Genomic DNA, 24057 nt, shown 5'->3' with positions numbered 1-24057 from the left:
CTGTGTGCTTGGCAGGTAATGAGATGCATCTCTCTGCATGACATACATCATATATAATGCATCAACTCTGGCATGTGTAGTTCCCGTAGTTGTGGCAAAAAGAGAATGATCACAAGGTATAAGTAGTTTCATCACTATTATATTTACTGAGGTATATTTGGCAGGACCAGAAGTTTTCTAGATCAAATAGCAATGGAGTTAAACAATATTCACAAACACCATAAAAAAAAAAAAGGAGAGAAAACAGGTCTCTCTCCATCACTCACCAATAACGTAAAACATCAGGTCCCTTCAATGAAGACAGACAGCTGATGATCACAGCTGCAACTGCAAAAGAAAACGAGCTTAGTTCTTTCCTCTCCTCTTCCTCATAGCCATATTACCTAGGATAGCACAGAATAAGTTTTATGGATTTAATTAAGCCAATCAAATGCTTAAAATCTTTCTACTTTCATCTTTTCATTCAAAACTAACATAGACCTCCTTAAGATATTTTATGTAAACAAAGACTACATAATTCCCTCAAAAGAATTCTAATATACCAAAAAACTCTGGGATATCAGACATTTTTTTGTCTCATTGTTAATTACAAATAACATTGGTTTTCATATTCTCAAATTCAGATCTCCTGAGACAGTTTCCCTCCTCAAACAAATTGGTGCTAATTAATGCACACAATGAGAGGAAAGGACTCACTGTCCTCTTACATTTGCTTTCTGGAAGTAATTCATCCAAGTAGAATTAGCAATATAAAATGTAGGATCTAACAACTGAGTATTATTATTCTCATACTAGCATTATGTAATTAAAATGAATTTGGGTTGTCCCAATAAGCACTGGGTATGTTAACAGCAAGCTGGTTGTTTATGTTCAGCAATCAGGCTAATTGCCATTAATTGGCCCCTTATTTGACAATCTCCATAGAGAAGCAGAAAAAATGAGACAAGAATAAGTTATGAAGACTGACTGTACTTCCTTCCCCTTACACAAAGAGGCCACTCTTAGGATAGCTTGAAACTCTACAGCTCATACAGCTACTGCTAAAGTTTTCACTACTTTTTTTGCATTACTACAAGATGTTCTTAAGAGTAACTTGCAATGTACCTTGACATACAAATACCTTTGGATCCCAATAGCTCCATTTCACTCAAAACGATATGGTGCATGATAAACCCATCAGTATTTTAACCTAATTTTGACTTCATGGCCAGTGGGTGGGAACTACATCTGCTCTCCATTCTAATCTGAACTGAGCACAATTTCTAAAATTGAAACATGTTAAATAACTCATTATCATCTTAATAAAACACCTTTTTCTATGACCAAATTTTTTACTGAAATAGAATTGAAAATTCCCAAGCCCAGAGTTGGTGGTGACTAAAATGAATCTTTCTAAGGAACATGCCTGAGAGATTAAAAAGAGTGAAAGACACAGGCAAGGAACATCATCAGTTCTTCCACTAACAATATGCCAATGGACAATAAACAAGAGCTTGGGGGGGAGGGGCAATCCTAATCAAATTTCATAAGAATCCCTAGTTAGGCCAACTTATATGAGAAAAAAAAAATCAGGGGAAAAAGTCATCCACCCATTCCATATCTGAAGCATTTACAGTGTCAATACAGTTTAGCATCAAGCTGCTTCAAAATAGGACTACTACTTGAACAACATATGCACAACAAAGAATTACAGATTAATGACTGAGTCTCTTTTCAAATAAACACACAACAGTATCATTAAACATATACAACAGTTTGTGAAATACAACAGTATCACACAATAGTGCTGCACAATAAAAGTCATCATAGTCTAGAAATTGGGACAATTTCCTCAACTTTTCAGTTGAGGATAAACAAGATAATCTTAAGAGTTCCCTTCCACTGAAGATCCTCTGATCTTCAGTGACTACAGAGAAAAGCTGTGAACCTTTCTCAGAAAGTATCTTACCTCTAGAATAGCATGATGTTAACTTGATGAAGCAAAAATCAATAACTAGGCTGGGACTACATTATTAGAATATTCTCCAAATTGGTTTTGATTATGAAACTTCACACAGGACAGAGCATGCAAAGGTTTGCATGTAACTACACACAACTTATAGACTCAGAAGACATGAAAGGCCTCTTGCTCCTTAAAAAAATGAAACCAGTGTCAAATGCACAGGATAGGACTTAGCACATGGCAGATGCTTAATAAAAACAGCCATCAGGAAGGCCTAGAAAAGCAGCATGGTGTTATGCAGAGAGCAATGAACTCATGGCCCTGAAATTGTCACTTCCTCTTATTGGACCTCATTACCTTTCTTTATAAAATCAGAAATAAGCCACATAGTGTCTAAGATCTCTTCCAGATCTAATATTTTCTCATTCTGGGCCAAATATTAACTTATATAACCACAAATTAATATTACCCATTTTGTATTTTTTCAAATTTTGTTAAACATTTCCCAATTAATCTGGTTGCCACATTCATAAGAAATTATTGGGGGCTGCAGGGGAGTCTGATCCTTCTACCTTTTAGGGTTAGAAGAAAAACACTTTCTAAACCTTAAAGCATTATGCAAATGTAAGTAGTTATTCTCAGGCAAAGATTTTAAAACTGTATGGCATTAGACAGCACCTAATTAGGAAGGGGAGTAGATTATCTGTTTCCTGGTATGCTAAAAGACCTGCAGTGGCACATTTGGAGAAAAGTAGGTATCTGCTGTCACTGTCAAACTCTCTTCCCTGTCATTATCTGCTGACTATGTGACTTCCCACAGCTATTAAGGTCTCCATAAATCAAGGATTATTCTGCCCCTAATGTCAAGAGAATACTAAGGCAGGCATTCTTATGCCCTTTTATGTCATTGATCCCTTTGGCAATCTGAGAAAACATATGTACCCCTTCTCAGAATTCTGTTTCAAAAAGCATTAAACACATAGGACTACAAAGGAAATCTATCATGTTAAAATATAGTTATCAAAAGAGTTTTTAAAAATAAGTCCATGAACATCAGGTGGAGAAACATACTAAGGGAATATTCCCACCTACTCATCTTTTCCTTAATGGAACTATGTCATTTAAATTCCTATCTAAACTTACACTGTCATTCCAAAAGACTAATAATGAGTTTTACCAATGATTGAGCCACTGGACCATTTCCTCATTGTTTTTTTTAAACCCTTGCCTTCCATCTTGAATTCAACACTCTGTATTGGTTCCAAGGCAGAAGAGTGGTAAGGGCTAGGCAAGGAGGGTTAAATGACTTGCCCAGGGTCACACAGTTAGGAAGTGTCTAAGGCCAGATTTGAACCCAGTGCCTCCCATTTCTGGGCCTGGCTCTCAATCCACTGAGCTACCCAGCTGCCCCCTATTTCCTCATTTTTTTCCTTCACATCTACTTCATCATCATAACCCTATATATGTTACCTAGGCTTTTACTTTTAAATCAATCCCACATTTCTACTCCTCTCTCCATTATCATACAAAATTCAGTAAGTCAAATACTGCTTTCTTTTGAAGTCCTTAGTTTTAGCTTGCAAACTGGATATGATCTCTCACGCTCACTAATGGTCAGTGACTTGACCTTTGACCAAACTCACTTCTTTGACACTGCTGAGATTTATCTCATCTTTTTAATTCAAATGGCATTTAATGTTTCTACCTTCACAAAATCTCTAACATTTAACCCTTTCTCTACTCACAAAGGCACCATTTAGTTTATACTTCTCAACTATATTATTGCAGTGGCCTCCTAACTGGTCTCCCAATTTTCAAGTCTCTTATCATCAGTCTATCTTATAGACTGCTACCAAAGTAATTTTTCTTAAGCTCAGATCTGATTATGTAACTCCTCTATTCAACCAACTCCACTGACTTCCTATTGCTTCTAGGAACAAATATGAACTCTTCCATTTAGCTTTTAAAACCCCACACAATCTCGCCTCAACCTATTTTCCCAGCCTCATGGGATATTACTACCCCTCTCATACTGAGCAATCCAGACAAACTAACCATATCTCACTGTTCTTCACTCATGGCACTCCATCTCCCACTTCCATGTTTTTGCTGTCCCCCCCACACCTAGATCATATTCCTCCTCCTTACTTCACAAAGTCCCTCTTTTCCTTTAAGATGCAATATCTTCGAGGACAGCTAGATAGCTCAGTGGATTGAGAGCCAGGCCTAGAGAAATTATAGAGTAGTCTATAATTTATGTTATTTCCCCTATTTAAGCTCACTAAGAATAAAAATGATTTCATTCTTTACACTAGTATTCTCAGTGCCTGGCACATAGTATTTAATACTTACTGATTGGTTGATTTTCTATTCCTTAATGTTTTCTGTACTAACCATACTATAATGCCTCTTAAAATTTTCTATTCCTTAATATTTCCCATACTAATGATGATACTATAATGTCTTTAACATATATTTTCTCTTATCTTCTCCCTCCTGAATGCTATGCCAAAGATACCCTTATTAACTAAATCACAAGATAATATGACTTGGAGCTAGAAGGTACTTTATAGATCTGATCCAACTCTCTCATTTTACAGATAAGAAAACTAATACTAAGGCGCAGGGAAGATCAACACCCTGTCCAGGGTCAGACTATTACTAAGAAGAGTTTCAACTCAGATGCTCTACCTCCAAATCCCAGTGGAGCTCCTTCCACTCTCAGTTCACACTGCAGCTTCCCTACTTACTTCCCTTTTAGGTTTGGTCCCTTAAGGATCCTGTGTTTCTGTTGGGGACGTGGGAGATGGGAACTAGCCTGGTTATTTATATATATATATATATATAGATATATATAGATATATATGCAACAATAGTGCTATTAAGTCTGTACCCCAATAAGATCAAAGAAAAGGGAAAAGAACTTACATGTACTTCCCCACCCCACCCCCAAAATATATTTATATATATGCAGTTCTTCTGTCAACAGAAAAGAATTGAAAAATGAGGAGATGAACATCAATTGGGGAATGGATGAACGAGCTGTGGTATATGAATATGATGGAATACTACTGTGTTCTAAGAAATGATGAAGAGAAGTTTCAGAAAAAAGAAGAAAATAATTATATGAATTTATACAAAATGAAGTAAGCAGAACCAAGAGAACATTATACACAATAATAGCAATTTCTGAACTATAATTAACTGGGGCTGACTTAGAAACTGAACATTAAAATGATCCATGAAAATACCAAAGGATTCATAATGAAAAATGCTATCCACTTCCAAAGAGAGAACTGATGAACTCTCAGTGCAGATTGCTGCTTATTTTTTTTCTCTTCCTTTATTTTTCTTGGCTTTTTTTCTTTTACAACATGACTAATGAGGAAATGTTTTGCATGACTTCATATGTATAAAAGATATCATATTTCTTTCCTTCTCAAAGAGAAAGGGAAGATAATTTGGAACTGAAAATAAAAATGAAAGAACAGGGAAAAAAAAGAATTCTGTGCTCCTCCTCTTAATCACCTATTCTAAAACCTTCTCTGACCTAACCTGTGCTCCTTACTATCAATAACCCTCTCTCTTTGCTCTTCTGGCTTTATTTACTGGATTTCTCTTGCAAAGCCTATTTTTACATAGTTCTCTTTACGTAGTTCTCTTCTTTCCTACTTCTTTGCTTTTATTCGCATCAATCATTTCCCACTTAGTGCTCTTCCCCATCCATTTCCATGTATTAGGATTTTATTTATGCTTCAAAGTTTATCCCAACTGCTGCCTTTTCCATCAACATGTCCCTAACCACCACCTCTCAGCTAAAAAAGAGCTTTTCTTCCTATGAACTTCTGTAGCACTATCTGTACCTTTCCCATGCATAATTCTACTTTATGACTATTTGTGTATCAAGTTGGCTTATCTTCTTACCTACAAGACTGAAAGCTCAAGACTAGATCTCATTTTTTTCCTTCCTTCATAGCCTGGCAAACAGTAGGCACTTAATGTTTATTGATTAATAAATTCTTGAATAGCTATGTACCAAATGCCTTTTTACTTAAAAATATCCTGTTCTAGCAATCTTTCCAGGTGGGGACATTAGCCACTAGGCCTCTCCTACCCATCCCCACCCTTATTCTCATGCCTAAGTAATGTTCAAAAGCACAGTTCTGATCAAGTCATCCTTCTTGCTCAAAAAACCTACAATGGTCTCCCACTGCTCACTAAAGAAAAGCTCAACTGCCTGGAATTCAAGGAGCTAAAATTAGTCCAGCTATTCCCCCTCATGCATCCCATGTACTACTCATGTTCAATTACTCTCCAATCCCTAAACAAGCCCTAAATTTTTTCTACTTCTGGTGATTTGTTTCTACATTTTAAATACTATCTTCCGCCTCTACCTCTCAAAATCCTACTCATCCTTCATAACCCAGGTCAAATACCACCTCCTCTAAACATTAAATCTTCCCAAAATCTCCCTCACTGAGGTAATTTCTCCTTCCATGTATACATAGCATGCACTCTCTTTTATGGCACTTTCCTTATTCTGCGTTATATTTTGGACATTTATGTCTATGCCTCATTTTCTTTATTAGATTGTAAGCTTCTTGAGGGCAGAGAACATGTCATTTTAGATCCCCCAGAATATCATATAGTAAGTATTAAATATTTACTGAATTGGATTGTTCTGGCTAGCAATGTACTTGGTTGGGCTAAAGACCCAACTCCTCAGGCCAAAGAGTTTGTTCTTGAGTTCTAGTGCATGGTACAAGAACTTCATGCTATACACATGATCACAAGTATTTATTTCTTCCAGCAGTTTGTACAATAACTAATCCATTTTATCCTACTCATAATTTCCCCAATAATATTCTTGTGGAAATTAAAGCTTCCCTGCCAATTCAGATTCAAAGAAATATTTCAACTTTTATCCAAATTGGTTTTTATCTTTCAAAGTTATATGGATTTTTTTTGTTTTAACATACAATATTATTGCAATATCCTATGCTGACAGCATCATAGAGCTTACTAAGGGAAAACAAGCAGCCTTTGATAGTGAAGGATTCTTTAAAAAAGGCAGACTTATGAAAAAAATTAATTGAACATAAAGAGGGAATTTTATTTCCTTCTAGCTCATTTGTTGTAATTATAGATGATAAAGTGTTAATACCAATGATTCCTTTATGAAATGTGAACATTCTTCTGAGTGAACTAAATAAGGCAACCCTGTTGTCTGAGAAAAAATGGCCATGCCCTCACATGATTCTCAAATGAAAATTCACAAGTCAAGAGATTCACACAGTTCATTATATCTTAAAAACCAAGGTAACAGCCAAGCTCTGGGTAGATCTAACCTTTGAATACAAACACAAGTTGGAGAACAGTCCCAAGAGGAGTTCAACACAGTTAACAAAACAATATGAACTATTTTAATATATAGTGTCTCTTGGTAAGGCTGAAAATGGAAGGGCAAAATCCTCTTGTCCTATGATGGAGATGTTTTTCCATTTAAAACAAAAAAGAATAAAGCTAAAAGAAAGATATACAAAATATGCAAAGAAATACAAAAATAGGATATAATCCAAACTATCTAATGTAGTTCTTTATTACTCTTGGTACATTACCTGTGCAAGGAAAGAAAGAAAAAAAACTTGTCTTGGAACTGCCTTGGGAAAATGTTAGAAAGTATAAATGATGTAACTGCTCCTAAAGACTTTAGAAAATATATGAGATTAAGACCTTACTACTAAATTTTCTTTTTTAGGTCTAATGTTAAAGAGCAGTACTGGAAAGCCATTCTCAAAGAATGAGTTCTAGTTTTTTACCTTCTCAAAATTAAAAGGTTGCAACACCTAGGTCAAATCTAGCTATCACTATGGGTTTGCTAAACAAGGCCCCTTCATAATTAAGCCTTTTCTTTCTGGAAATGCCCATAAGATAATATTCCTTGTTCCAAAATATTCCCCAAAATACAACTTTATCCCAAAATATTCCCCAAAATACAACCTTAAACCATAGCATTATCTTACCTTTAAAGGAGGGCCCATGTTCTGAGAGTTAAAAGAACATTCTCATTCATTAAACCAATTTTCTCTTGGTTTCTTTTGCTTTGCTTCCACTTTCCGCATAGAGAAAAAAAGGGAGCAAGGCCAATAAGGTCCATCAGACCTTTGCTAAGGTAGCATCAGAGTGAAGTACTGTCTGGAACTCACTGTGAATCCCAGGGAGAAAAACTAATCTTAAGATTATGACTCCATCTCTGGTCTTTCCCTCTACAACAAGACACAGTCCATTCCAATCAGATGTGTGTACTCCAACTTCCCAACCTGAAAAGAAAAGAAATCAGTTGATTATTTGTTTTTAAAAGACAGAATCAAATAACAATGAAAAAGTAGGACAAGAAGATGAAAGATTTAAGTATTTAGGGAAGAGGGAGGCGTAAAAATAATAATGAAGATTCAAACTAGCCTAGGTTTCTCAATTAAAATGACATCCTCAATTTTAAATGAATCACACAGTAGTGACAAGCTTTCCGCACATCAATAGGGCCAGACTCTTCAATGGTTTTTCAGTAAGTTCCAAATTCCTTACCATGACATCCATGTCTTCCCTTCCTTAACCCAAAGTCTTCTGGTCTTGCCTTTTACTATTTCTGCATTCTAAGACATATGCTCTTGCAAAACCAGAATACTGAATGTTCCCAAAACACATCCTGAACTTTGGCTCATTGTGTTCCTTCCTCAATTTATTTCAACAAAAATATATGAACATGCCTAGGGAGACAACATAGCAAAGGGAATAGGTAACTGGACTTTAAATCAAGAAGATTATATATATATATAAAATACACACATCCATATACATCCATAAATATTTCACCTACTTCATTCACTTACTTTCAAGAACAAGTCACATTATTAACTTCTCTGTGCTTCAAATTCCTCATCTGTAAAAATAGTAGGCTAGCCTCAATAACTTCTAAAATCCATTCTAGCCCTAAACTTATGATTCTGAAATCCTATTGTGTGGGCACACTAGCATATTATCAACAGAGCTATAGGTTGTTCCAACCACTCTGGAAGGCGATTTGGAATTAAGCTTTTAAAAAGTGACATAAAATGTCCTTATCCTTTGATTCAGATTTCCCACTGCTAAGCTTACAGAGTCACGAGGAGGTAAAAAACAGAAAAGTTCCCATAAATACCAAAATATTCATAGCAGTAATTTTGGTGATAACATTAAGAACTGGGAACAAAACATGGTAAGTACTCAGGGAAAGGAAAGGGCTGAGCAGATTGTGGAATGTGCGTGTAAGAGAATATTATTACACCAAAAGAAATAAAAAAGATTAATTCAGAGAAACATGGAAGGATGAAACTAGATAAACAATTATGTTCATGGAACACATGAATTAATATATCCATAATAAATGTCTATGAACAATTAAATCATATACACAATGACAACACTGTAAAAGGAAAGAATAAAATAAAACTGATATTATAGGATTTATAAAGACCAAGCTTGCCTCAGGGGAAAAAAAGTACTTTCTTTCTCTCAATGGACAGATGGTGGACTTCACATAAGAAAGGGGCAGCTTTAGTCAAACCATTTAGTAGAGGAGAAAAAAAGATGGAAAATGTAGGATTGAACACCTGTGGAGCTTGAATGCCAAGCAAAGGAGTGTTTGAACCTTGTACAATCAGGAATAAGTAGTTTGTAATAATAAGATATATTATATAAATTATAATAAGATAATATGAATAATCTCATTCAAGATTTTTTCAGCAGTGGAGTAATATGGCCAGATTATATATTAGGAGAGTTGTCTAGCAACAGTATAAAAGATGAATTAGATAAGGAAGAGAATGAAGACAATTTTACTTTCCCAAATCCTCTCATCTAAATCATTCAAACTGATTCAGAAACTGGCAAAACCACTTTTGTCAAATTGGTATAATCACCAAAAGGAAAACATATTGATGTTTGATCATGTGAAAGGTGGTAATAGAAACAGATTTGCCACCAGGCTTCCCGAAATTTTTGTTATTAGCAAAGGTAATGAGGCCTGGATTTTTCTGCCCAAAGTAAAGGGTCACCATCTCAACACAACCAAAGAGAAAAGGGATCAGCAGTTGAACAAAACAATGGATAAATGACTGCACATCAGAACAAAGAGAGCTTCTATAGTCAATTCAAGATTTTACAATACAATACAATTTACAAAATTTACAATACAAAATTACAATTTTGAAACATAAAAAGCAGAGTGAGCATTTACAGAGAAAAGCAAAAGGATGAGTGAGAACTGAGCCTACAGGGTTGTTATAGGATCTGAAGGACTGGGAGTCAATGAAAGAGATGGTCCTTGTCAAGTGTTTCAGTTGTCTAAAAAGAAGTTTTGAATATGGCTAGGAAAAAGTCATTGATACCTCTTAAGTAGTTTTCTGTTGTTCAGCAACTCAGCTGATCTCTGACATCTAAATATGCTAGCAGGATAAAATCTTACAAATAGCACTTACTTTTGTATAGCATGTGCATTTTAAAGAATTTTCTTCCAGAAGAAAAAAAATGCATTGATGTGAGGCTATTACCTTCTTTTCATAGGTAAGGAAATACAAAGAGTTAAAGTCAAGAGAATAGTTTGTTGTTACATTCATATGAACTACTACTGTTCCCTATATTTGTAATTAGTAGATCAGTTTGCCATCCCTATATAAGCAAGTAACTTATAACTCCTCTAGGAGTAAATAATTGTACATTTAGTTTCAAAATATCTGAAAGGTTTATATGATATATATCTTTCTTAAAATAAAACTAGAAAAATAATTTTGCCAAGAGATGTCAGGACCCCAATTCAACAAAGAGACATATCACTTCCTAAATTATATTACTAATTGTCTTACCTGATCTCAATGTTCAGTGTGCTTCCCCTGACAAAAATTAGTTTTCCACATATTTATTTTCTAAGAACAAGTTCTATTACAAGCATTATTGGAATAAAGATATGTAAAACTTCCATAAAGAAGAATTGGAGCTCTAACTTCTCTCCTTCCCAATTATCAGAAGTCTTAGAGCAGAATTGTCTTGAAAATGTTAAAATCTATACCTCTAAAAAGCTGAGGGACAACTTAGTTATATATTCTGTTTCAGAATGCTGAGACATTTCAATCTTGTGCCCATCAGAGTTCCAAATAACCAACTTATTTCCAAAAAAGTTAAGTACTAGAAAAATCAAGAAAAAGGCTTCCTTTAGTAAGGTATGACCTAGAGTCCTTCTAGACATAAGTAATTGATGTGATTCCAGGGGGAAAAGTACTAACTCAAAACTAAGTTATTTTGCAAAAAAAAAAAAAAACATGAATATAGCAAACTTCCTGAAAAAGATCCCATCAAGTAGCTTTCGCCATCAATGTAGATATTTACCTTAATTTTTCTCTTGTTTAATTTTACTCTGGTTCTATTCCTTTCACACTCCAATTCCCACCCTTAAAAATTACCCTTTTCCATAAGATTTCACCCTTGAGATATTTATATAGTTGTATATTTCTGCAGCTTTGTTCTGCCAAGTTATAAGGATTTCATTTATATTCTTTCCTCATAAGTCAGTCCTTCCAGTTCCTTAATCATTCCTTTTCTAATTCTCTGAACTCCCTCCAGTTGCTCTATAGTTATCTTATAATGAGGTGCCTTAAACTGATTGCAGCCTTCCAGGAACTGTCTCATCAGTCAAAATAAAATGAGCTAATCCTCCTTAGCTCTATGACACAATACTTCTGTGCAGGCAATCCCCCAAAATCACACAATACTGGATTGCTGTGATAATACATTATAATTTCCTATGTTATCTTCTAGTTAATAGCCCCATTACCACCTAACCCAGGAAAATAATCTATGCTTACATATGGCCTATTTTAGGCATCTTTACTTTTCAGCTTTCTCCCCCTACCACCCAATATCTGTGTTTCAGATTTATTTTCTCCAGATGCCTTTGCTAAAACTTTAAGTTGCACTTCATGCTGTAATTTCCTGACTAAGTCACCAACATCTTTAGGTTTCTTTGTATTCGTTTTTTGGATTCCCTGGTGTTCTCATCACTTCCTGGTTTAATATCTTCTGCAAATGTAATTCACATGTCATTCCCACTCATTTTCATTATTAGCAAAGATGCTAACCTAAACATGACCCAATGCTGACACCAACTGCTATAAATTCTAATATTTCAATGTTTAAAATAGTTTTAAAGGCATGTAACAATTTCAAATCTAAACTGATCCAAATTCATTTTCTATCCCTGTACAATGCTCCAGATCAGATGGCTTGTCACGGTCTTTTTTAAAGCATGTTGAGTTGGGTTTGTTTGTTTTTTAAACTACTGCATTCCATTTTATCTCTAAGCTTTCTCAATTCTATTATCTTTTTATTTAAGTTCCAATTTGCCATATTAACCAGGGTGAGTTTAGGGTACAGACCATGTCCACATTTGGCAAGATTTTCAAATTATAAAAGATCTCCTACCCCACCCCCCAACTCCTGGTCCTAATACATTGCATACCTCAATTTAACTTAGAGGGTTTTGCTTCCAGTTCTTCTCAAATTAACATGAAACATCTGTACTGCTGTTGCTGAGTAAAATAAAAACACTAGACTCTGATTCATGATCAGGTTAAATCAGTTTCAACTAACTACTTGCCATCTAGTTTCAAAACTAGCCTTCTTAAAGTTATTTTCTGTTGTCATTAGCTGAGGCAGAGGAATCTGTGCAATTCAATATAGGATATTAAAAGTATCATCCATTGTCTATTAAATGGAAACTATAGAATTAGAAGATAAAGAACTTCCAAAGATAGTAAAAGTCCCAAGGTTTTCTAAAATAGGGGGAATATAGTCTAGGTGTGGGGGGGAAGCAAAGATATGGAGGTGAGAGATGGAGAGCCAGGAATGAAGAACAGTGAGATATGGTTAGTTTGACTGGATTGCCCAGTATGAGAGGGGCAGTAATATCCCATGAGGCCAGGCTATGTAGATCCTTAAAAGCTAAACATTACCTAAAAAATGAAATAAGATAAAAACCTTAAAACCTGGCATTCAATCGAAAACTCTCTAGAATGAAAAAGAGATGGGTATCACAAACATTCAGTAAGTAAATATAAAACAAATTGTTTAGGTTTAGGGTTTTTTTTAAGGTCAGGCAAATCACTTAACCTCTGAGTCTGTTTCCCTACTAATAAAATTAGAGAGTTAGACTTAAGGTTCCTTTCTAAATCTAATGATCCTATGAAATGTATGTCTAGAATAGTGGGAGAAGGAATTCAGACTTAGACAGGAAAGAAAAGAAGCAACAATTTAATAGTTTGTAACTTCATGCAATGATCTAGAGATAGAAACATTGAAAATTGACTTATCTTTGTCATATCATATACAGGTCATTAAAGTGATACTTTCAATTTGATACTCCTTCTCCTCTTGCTCTTACATATAAAACTGAACTTCCATTGCACCAATGACTGGCAGAATTAGAAAGCACTCCAGGGTTACCATTACAAGGCAGCTTTGGAGACTTAAGTGACCCTGGGACACTGACTCTTGGTTACAGTAGGAAAATTTCAGAATTAATTCCCTGAAGCCGACAAGCCATCGCCCTCAATAAGTCCAGGAAGTTATTTCATTAAGTTGTGCATGAAATGGTAGGCTAGCAGCCAGTTCTGTAGCTTAGTGGGGTGGAACTAGAGCTACCTGTCACATTTAGAATTGCTCTTATATTCCCTTCTAACAACATATGTGTATGTATAAGTATATATTTATGTACATGTAGCTGGATTTTCCATATATACTTATACATATATTTATATATTGTATATGTATAAGAAAGAAAAACAACTTTAGCTTAGCACTTCTATAGTCAGACTCTAAAAAGAAAAACTCAATCAGCTACAAAAAGTCCCATGGTAAACTGCTCAACTCTATGGGAAAATAAATTCAGATACTGAAATACATTCACTAAGTTTCTTGCTTGCCTACCTAATAATCAAGTGCCAGCAAATCCTGGTTATCTAATGGCTTCTCAGGAAACTTCACAATGCCTGTAGGGAAAAATAAGAATTACAGTCAACAAAGTTCTGGGAATCAAGGTCCAAATAAAGTAACAGTTGTCGTAGTAAATGGGAACAAAGCCCTAACCAGCTGGAATTAGTTATCTCATGGCCACTGTCCCTCTCCCTTCAGTACTGGTCAGGGCATTTAACAGAATCTGAGACCTGTTTTCAACAGCTGGCTCAATTTCCACTAGGCCATGGATCCATTTCTATGCTCTTCACACTACTCCCAGACCTTGGAGAAAATAGTTCTTTGAATCTTTCTCCATATATTTCTTGCCAACTGTTTTGTTATCCCCAAATGGATGACAAAAGCTTCTTTACTATCATGAAAAAAGATTTGAAAAGGCAGATTTTTCCTTTTCCCACTAGTTTCAACATCTACAATAGAAATCAACACAATATGGAACTTCCCAAAGGGCAAAAGGATTGTCTGTCATACCCAGAAGGAGCAATTTTTTAATAAGAGGAAAGGAAATGCTTTTTTTAAAAATATATTTTATTTGATCATTTCCAAGCATTATTTGTTAAAGACATAGATCATTTTCTTCCCCCCACCCCCACCCCTCATAGCCGACGCGTAAGTCCACTGGGCATTAGATGTTTTCTTGATTTGAACCCATTGCTTTGTTGATAGTATTTGCATTAGAGTGTTCATTTAGAGTCTCTCCTCTGTCATGTCCCCTCAACCTCTGTATTCAGGCAGTTGCTTTTCCTCGGTGTTTCCACTCCCATAGTTTATCCTTTGCTTATGAATGGTGTTTTTTTCTCCTGGATCCCTGCAAATTGTTCAGGGACATTACACCGCCACTAATGGAGAAGTCCATTACGTTCGATTATACCACAGTGTATTAGTCTCTGTGTACAATGTTGTCCTGGTTCTGCTCCTCTCGCTCTGCATCACTTCCTGGAGGTTGTTCCAGTCTCCATGGAACTCCTCCACTTTATTATTCCTTTTAGCACAATAGTATTCCATCACCAACATATACCACAGTTTGTTCAGCCATTCCCCAATTGATGGGCATCCCCTCGTTTTCCAGTTTTGGGCCACCACAAAGAGCGCAGCTATGAATATTTTTGTACAAGTCTTTTTGTCCATTATCTCTTTGGGGTACATACCCAGCAGTGCTATGGCTGGATCAAAGGGTAGATATTCTTTTGTCGCCCTTTGGGCATAGTTCCAAATTGCCCTCCAGAATGGTTGGATCAGTTCACAACTCCACCAGCAATGAATTAATGTCCCTACTTTGCCACATCCCCTCCAGCATTCATTACTTTCCTTTGCTGTTATGTTAGCCAATCTGCTAGGTGTGAGGTGATACCTCAGAGTTGTTTTGATTTGCATCTCTCTGATTATAAGAGATTTAGAACACTTCTTCATGTGCTTGTTAATAGTTTTGATTTCTTTATCTGAGAACTGCCTATCCATTTCCCTTGCCCATTTATCAATTGGAGAATGGCTTGATTTTTTGTACAATTGATTTAGCTCATTATAAATATGAGTAATTAAACCTCTGTCAGAGGTTTCTATGAAGATTTTTTCCCAATTTGTTGTTCCCCTTCTGATTTTAGTTACATTGGTTTTGTTTGTACAAAAGCTTTTTAGTTTGATGTAGTCAAAATTATTTATTTTACATTTTGTGATTCTTTCTATATCTTGCTTGGTTTTAAAGCCTTTCCCCTCCCAAAGGTCTGACATGTATACTATTCTGTGTTTACCCAATTTACTTATGGTTTCCTTCTTTATGTTTAAGTCACTCACCCATTTTGAATTTATCTTGGTGTAGGGTGTGAGGTGTTGATCTATTCCTAGTCTCTCCCACACTGTCTTCCAATTTTCCCAACAGTTTTTATCGAATAGTGGATTTTTGTCCCAAAAGCTGGGATCTTTGGGTTTATCGTATACTGTCTTGCTGAGGTCGCTTTCCCCCAGTCTATTCCACTGATCTTCCTTTCTGTTTCTTAGCCAGTACCAAATTGTTTTGATGACTGCTGCTTTGTAATATAGTTTTAGGTCAGGGACTGAAAGGCCCCCATCATATGTGTTTTTTTTCATTATTTCCCTGGATATCCTTGATCTTTTGTTCTTCCAAATGAACTTTGTTATGTTTTTTTCTAAATCAGTGAAGAAGTATTTTGGTAGTTCAATGGGTATGGCACTAAATAGATAAATAAGTTTGGGTAGGATGGTCATTTTTATATTGACTTGTCCTATCCATGAGCAGTTAATGTTTTTCCATTTGCTCAAGTCTAGTTTTAGTTGTGTGGTGAGTGTTTTGTAGTTGTGTTTATATAGTTCCTGTGTTTGTCTTGGGAGGTAGATTCCTAGGTATTTTATTTTGTCTAAGGTGATTTTGAATGGGATTTCTCTTTCTAGTTCTTGCTGCTGAGCTGTGTTGGAGATATATAGAAAAGCTGATGATTTATGTGGGTTTATTTTGTATCCTGCAACTTTGCTAAAGTTGTTGATTATTTCAATTAGCTTTTTGGTTGAATCTCTAGGATTCTTTAAGTAGACCATCATGTCATCCGCAAAGAGTGATAACTTGGTCTCCTCCTTGCCTATTTTGATGCCTTCAATTCCTTTATCTTCTCTAATTGCTACTGCTAGTGTTTCTAGTACAATGTCAAATAGTAGAGGTGATAATGGGCATCCTTGTAAAGGAAATGCTTTAAGAAATGTTCTCCCAAAGACATTATAAAATTCCTTTTATTCAGTGGTTTAATCTATGGTGGAAAAGTATTTCAAATACAAAAAGATACATATCACCCAACTACACAGATAGTTAATATTTCAAAAGAACCATACAACCTGCATTTGAAAATGATGGCTCTTTTTGTACTAACAAAATCAATGGAACAAGGAACCTGGAAAACTGGGGGAAATTCTTGCATTTTATCTCTAAAGGTTTGTTCTTTTTTTTTTTGGTAGAGGGAAAGAGGATAAAATCTCCCTGTCTCCTACACCTGGGAAGTTCACAGCCATTCACAGGCCCCATCTGTTAGACTTCTACTCTGAGGAGTTCAAAGACAGATAAAAGTCTCATACACCAAAATATTCATAGCAACAATTTTTGAACCACAAAAAAACTAGTAAATGGATGCTATTCAGTTAACTAAATTGTGGCACATGAATATTATAGAATATTACTGTGCTACAGAACCACATGGGAAGATCTGTATGAATAAAAGCAAAGAAAACAATTCACACAATGAATACAACAAATGTAAATGGACAAAACCAAAAGAAACCAATGAATGCAGTGAAATTTCAATGGCCTAACTTGGCCCCAAAGAAGAGATAAAAGATAATGTCTCCCTTTTTCTTGGCAGAGGTGGGAGGGAACACATTGATATGTTCACTAGTTTTACTAGCTTTTTCTCTTCTTTTTAATTTTCTATTTTGAGGAATGAATTTTGGGAAGAGGAAAATGGGGATATATTGAGAAATATAAGTGATGTGCATACAAACAAAAGATTAAAGATTAAACATTTATTTTTTTAAAACCACACACTTTAAAAGTGGCAGCTAGGTAACACAATGGATAGAGTACCAAGCCTTGAGTGGGAACACTTTCTGGCTATCTGACCCTGGACAAGTCACTTAACTCTGATTGCTTAGCCCTTGCTGCTCTTCAGTCTTAGAATTGATACTAAGAAAATAGGGTCTTGAAAAAAAGAATGAAAGAATGAAAGGAACAATAAATATGAAGAACTCAGAAAAGCATTGGGAAATTTATAAAATGTATAAACTATAAAATTTATAAAATGTATAAACTAAAGCAAGATGAATTAAGCAAAACAAAACAAAACAAAAAAATGGCCATGGCATTTTAAATGGAAAAAATGAGGGGGGGGGGGAAAATACCATAAACCGTGTAATCAAATCGATCAAGCCTGGCCCCAATGAAGAAGAAAGTGTACCTTATTCCCTTCTTTGCTAATGTGGGAGTCTGTGAGTGTGAAACACTGCACATGTTGTCAGGCTCAGTTGAGGTTGATTGGTTTTGAGGAACTGCCTTTTGTTCTCTTTTTTAATTCTTTGCTACAAGAAATAGCTCTCTGGTGGAGGAAGTGGGAGGGTAGATACATTTAGAAATAAAAGTGATGTAACATAAAATACAGCAATAAAAAATTTAAAGAAAATGAATGCTTCACAGAGCAGCAAATATGAAATGACTAAGAGTGAAGCAGGTAGACCCCCCCAAAAAAACCTGAAAATGAATGCAACAAACTGTGAGCTCCCCGAAGACAAAGGCTATTTTTTACCTTTCTTTGTATCTATCTTCTGTAGCACAGTATCCAGTACATGGTAGATACTTAATAAAATTTGATGACTTGACCATGTAATTATAATATAACCAAGTTTGACCTCAAAGAAGAGTCGAAAAAAAGCTTCCTTCTCCTCTTTAACCAGGCTAGGACTATAGTTGTATGGTATATACTATTAGGCACAGATATATTTACTGGTTCTACTGAAATTTTTTCCATCTTTTTTTAACCAGGGATGATCCCCTGGGTATGAGAGGAGGGAGAGATATCTTCATAAATACAAGTGATGTAAAAACAAAACAATTATAAGAGTAAGATTTAAATAATTTTTAAATTAAGGTGGTATGAAAACAAAAGGATTATAAAAAATTTAGAATATGGTTATAATAACTTTAAGGCATTGCTAGAAAAAAAAAGGGAGAGAAAATAAATGCTTCAGATACAAGACCTACACCAAGGATGATAGCATAAACTTGCTCAACTGAGGAGTTATGGGGCAGAAGGGAATGTAGAGTTAAAAATAGTTGAAAGTTTGGATTTTTCCAGATCTACCTTTGCTTTCTTTACTAAGGGTATTGGAAAGAATCTGCTAACTCTTAATTAATCATCTGGGAAAATATACTCAGTGCAGACTCCATTAGGAGTCCCTGCAGGAAGAAACCAGAAGAATCAAAATTTTAGTATTTATGAAGGAATGTTTCTTTCAGTCATCTGGAGAAACTGGGCTGTCTGTATTCCTTCCAAAGCAAATAAAAAACTACATGTATAAAAAATTCAGGTTAGTCCCCTGCATTTTGTACAAAACAAGGTAAAACGGAGGAGTAACTCTCTACTCTCCAGTTTCTAAGGGAGAACAAAGTGTCACTTGAATGAGCAGAACTATTTCAAGATGAAAACAAATTTTTTAAAACACTCCAAGTAAGCAATGGGGAATGCAAACCCTTTGCAGAAGAATGGAAAAATGTGACAAGAAAGAAGGAAAAGAAGGAGAGGAAGGAGCAGGAGGGAGGGAGGAAGGAAGGAAGGAAGGAAGGAAGGAAGGAAGGAAGGAAGGAAGGAAGGAAGGAAGGAAGGAAGGGAGGAAGGAAGGGAGGAAGGAAGGGAGGAAGGAAGCAAGGAAGCAAGGAAGGGGGGAGGGAGGGAGGGAGGGAGGAAGGAAAGAGGGTGGGAAAGGAGAAAAACAAATCTTTGGAGCTATTAAGTAATGGGTTCAAGGCTAATCCTATAGAGGACAGAACTGGATCTTAAGAAAAAATATCTTCTGGTGATTCACAAAATAACAATAAGGTCTCACTAGTATTGCCAGGAGAGAAGCTATCTCTGACCATAGAAAGAAGATGAATTCACATGTTAGCCTGACATAAACCATTACATACAAGATTTGCCAGAAGGTTTGCCAGTTCTTCATCCATGTCATACTCGTTAACCTTGGTTGTCCTCCAAGGAAGGCTCTGCCCTTGGCCCTCTTCTCTTTTCACCCTATGCTATCTTACATGGAGGTTCCTATCAGCCTTGCTGGGTTCGATTAGCATCTCTAAATAGATAAACCCAAGATCTAGAGATCTATATGTCTATATATAATCTCTCTGTTGAATTACTCATGCATCACCAATTTGCCTTTTGGTCATCTTGAAATAGATGAACTACAGACATCTCAAACTTCACATATCAAAAATTTTCATAATCCTCCCCCAAAACCCTTCCAACTGCCAATCTTCCCTATTATTGACTAGGAAACCATCATTATCCCAAGCCTGAACATCATTCTTAGCTCCTTTCTATCACTCAGTCCACATTATATCATCTACCAAATCTTGTTATTTCTATTTTCACAATTTCTCTTGTAAATTGATTTGTCTTTATTTATATGGACATCACACTAATCCAAGTCCTCATTACCTCTCTCCTGGATCAGTATATAACCACTTAACTGGTCTCCCTTATAACAAATACATAGTATTGATTCTAAGATGGAAGGTAAAGGATTAAAATATGTGTATATATATATATTTTTTTAATACACACACACACACACACACACACACACATATATATTTAGTTGCTTTCCACAATTTCAAGTTACTAAACCCCAGTATACTGAGAATTTATATATGTGATTTCCAAAACTTAATTTGCAATCTTTGGAAACCAATGAGAACGAGAAATTCTTCATAATGGGAGACAGGAAAATATACTTATTTTGAAAATCTGGGAGAAGGCTGTAAACTATAGGACACTGAACTTATTGTTGATTCCTGGCAAAATTACTAAACCACATTAAGAGGATTGTTTGTGAACACTCGGAAAGGTGAGCAGTTATCACTCCAAACCAACAAATCAAGCCATATTAATTTTATTTCCTTTCTAACTAAGATACTACATGGACAGATTAAGGGAATGCTATAACAAGAGTATTTGTGGATTCTGCATCAGTTCCCACAGATCTTTCCAGCTTTTCTAAAATCATCTTGCTTATCCTTTCTCACAACATAATTGTATTGCATTACCAACATGTACCATAGTTTGTTCAATCATTCCCCAACTGATGAACATCCCCTCAATTTCAAATTCTTTGACACCACAAAAAGAGCTGCTATATTTTTGTACAAGCAGTTCCTCTCCCGTTTCATGTTCATTGTTTCAATGACATATATCCCATCTCATCCTCTGCTGTCCCCTTCTCCTTTAAGTCTTCCATCTTTCCCACCATCAAGGTCTTTTCAGATGAGTCCTGTCTTCTCATGTATACAAAATACGTGTATTTGAGCTTTCAGAGAATAGTCTGAATTAATTTCTTTAAGTAGTGACTGATTTAATCTGGCAAAGAATTGGAAATTGGGGGGATGTCCAGCAGAATGAAATAAGCAGAAATGGGAGAACATTGCATACAATAACAGCAATATTATTCGACGACCATTTGTGAAAAACGTGGCTACTCTCAGCAATGCACTGATCTGGGATAATCCTGAAAAACTTATGACAGGGAATACTATCCACCTCCAAAGAAAGAACTGTTGAAGTCTTCTTTCACATCAGTATCTTTGGTCTTATTTTGAGGTTTTGGTTATGTATAAACGTGCTCTTACAACAATGACCAATATGGAAGTGTGTTTTGCATGACAATAAAAGTTTTAAATAACATGAACACGGACAGACTTTAACAGAGAGTAAAAGATGAAAAAGTATGGCATGCTATGGTCCATAGGATCATGAAGAGTCAGACATGACTCATAGACTAATTCAACAACAACAAAAGATGAGGCAAAGAGGCAACTAAAATGGCACAGTAGATAGAGCACTAGAATCAGGAGGATTTGGAGTTCAAATCTGGCCTCAGACACTTCCTAGCTGTGTGACACTGGGCAAGTCGCTTAACTCCAACTTCACTGCCTTTGCCACTCTTCTGTGTTAAAACTAAGACAGAAGGTAAGGATTTTAATTTGAAAAAAATTTTTTTAAGATGAAGTGAATTCAATTTCCAACTAGAACACCACAAAATATTCAAGGTTGCAATATTATATGTCCTTACACCAATTACATGAAGGAAAGTGTCTTTTATCAAGAGTCTGGACTTACAACAAATTATAACACAGTTTTTCTAATTCTTAAAAAAAAAAAAGTATTCCAGAACAGTTCTTTCACACATTTCCCACTGTGTTCTACTAGGAAAATATGATCATGGAACATGTACATGATTTGTGAGTCCTTTCCTAGTTGTATCTCCCATACTCCTTTCTGATATTGCCCTCCTGTTATGCTTTATATATTTTTTCTTTTTTTTTTTTTTAATTTAGAACATTTTTCCATGGTTACATGACTTATTCCCCCCCCCCCCGCCCCCATCCTTCTCTCCCCTCTCCTGGAGCTAATAAGCAATTCCACTGGGTTATACATATACCATTGTTCAAAACCTAGTTCCATGTTATTCATATTTGCAGTAGAGTGATCTTTTAACATCAAAACCCTAATCATAGCCTTATCAAACCATGTGATTGATCATGTTACTTCTGTGTTTCTGCTCCCATAGTTCTTTCTCTGGATGCAGATAATGTTCTTTCTCATAAATTCCTCTGGATTGTTCTGGGTTATTATTGCACTGCTACTAGTAAAAAAGTCTATTACATTCTATTATACCATAATGAATCAGTTTCTGTATGCAATGTTCTCCTGGTTCTGCTCCTTTCATTCTGCATCAATTCCTGGAGGTCTTTCCAGTTCACATAGAATTCCTCCAGTTCATTATTCCTTTTGGCACAAAAGTATTCCATCACCATCAGATACCACAATTTGTTCAGCCATTCCCCAATTGATGTACACCCCCTCATTTTCCAATTTTTTGCCACTACAAAGAGCATAGCTATAAATATTTTTGTACAAGTCTTTTTCCTTATTACCTCTTTGGGGTACAAAACCCAGCAGTGGTATGGCTGGGTCAAAGGGTAGGCATTCTTTTTTTTTTAAACCCTTTACCTTCCATCTTAGAGTCAATACTGTGTATTGGCTCCAAGGCAGAAGAGTGGTAAGGGCTAGGCAATGGGGGTCAAATGACTTGCCCAGGGTCACAAAGCTGGGAAGTGTCTGAGGCCAGATTTGAACCTAGGACCTCCCGTCTCTAGGGCTAGCTCTCAATCTACTGAGCTACCCAGCTGCCCCTGGTAGGCATTCTTTTAAAGCCCTTTGTGCATAGTTCCAAATTGTCCTCCAGAATGGTTGGACCAATTCACAACTCCACCAGCAGTGTATTAGTGTCCCAATTTTGTCACATCCCCACCAACATTTATCACTTTCCTTTGCCACCATACTGGTCAGTCTGTTAGGTATAAGGTGGTAACTCAAGAGTTGTTCTGATTTTATGCTGTAAATATCTTCTATTATCTAGTTGTTTTTATGTTGTTGCCCTATTAAAATGGGAGTTTCTTGAAAGTAGGAAATCTTGTTTTTTGCCTTTTGTTATATCCCCAGCACCAAATGACTGATTTCTCTGGGCCCTGTAGTAACCTACATGGAGTTGGAATCTATGTGCAAAGAGGCAGTGCATTATAGAGAACAGAAAGCCAGCCTCAGAATCAAGAAGACTTGGGTTTTTGATCCCACCTCACCTGAAACCACACAGTCCTTTTCCAAAGCATACCTACAGCCTCAAAGTCGCTGAGGAAGACACTTAACCTCTCAGTGTCCTCGGGCATTCTTTAAGAAAATTGCAAAGCAAATGCCAGTTCCCACTGATAGAGGGAGTTCTGCTGGAGCTCCCTATTCATGGCTTAAAACATTCCATCTTTGTACCCTTCAATCACTAATAAGTGATCAATCATGAATTCAGAAGACTGATGATGAAGCTTGTTTCCCACTGCTTCATAGAGAGGAGGAAGGGCTCTGCATCTCTAGATGCAGAAAGAAACATACATTATAAAAACAGCCAGTGTATTGATTGTTCTGACTATACTTACAAGTTACATAGGGCAGGTAAAAATGGTTCAGTGGATAGAGGGCTGGACCTGGAGTCAAAGCTCCCTATAAAACATCTCAGTATAAAGAATTCTAGAGTAGAATATTTATTATATAGTATGCTAATATTTATGGGTAGACAACCAAAAAACAATGTTCCACACCTATAACTATCAACTGAAGCTAGTAAAAAATAGACATGTGCCACTAAATGAATGTTACAACTAAAAAAGAAAAAAAAGGTGATATTCTAGAAAAACAACTCATTTCCATGGTAATTACAGTAGAAAGAGTCCACTTAAAATTCTT

General features: G+C 35.8%; 1 protein-coding gene across 14 annotated transcripts in view; it reads right to left on the bottom strand.

Annotated features, from left to right (window-relative positions):
* AREL1 (apoptosis resistant E3 ubiquitin protein ligase 1) overlaps positions 1–24057 on the bottom strand; it is a 55123-nt gene that overhangs the window by 28866 nt on the left and 2200 nt on the right. For 2 of the 14 annotated variants that reach the window (XM_007472817.3, XM_007472813.3), the window contains exons 2-5: positions 13958–14019; positions 7966–8262; positions 1949–2131; positions 267–383 (exon numbers count right to left, since the gene is read on the bottom strand). In XM_007472817.3, the coding sequence (XP_007472879.1) occupies positions 267–282 (16 nt within the window). In that variant the 5' untranslated portion in view covers positions 283–383; positions 1949–2131; positions 7966–8262; positions 13958–14019. The remainder of the gene's footprint in view (positions 1–266; positions 384–1948; positions 2132–7965; positions 8263–13957; positions 14020–24057) is intronic. The other 12 variants (XM_007472815.3, XM_056820819.1, XM_056820820.1 and 9 more) reach the window with 6 other exon arrangements.

This window comes from Monodelphis domestica, chromosome 1 (assembly GCF_027887165.1).
Source record: "Monodelphis domestica isolate mMonDom1 chromosome 1, mMonDom1.pri, whole genome shotgun sequence".
NCBI lineage: Eukaryota > Metazoa > Chordata > Mammalia > Didelphimorphia > Didelphidae > Monodelphis > Monodelphis domestica.
This window is presented reverse-complemented; position numbering and strand designations above follow the sequence as displayed.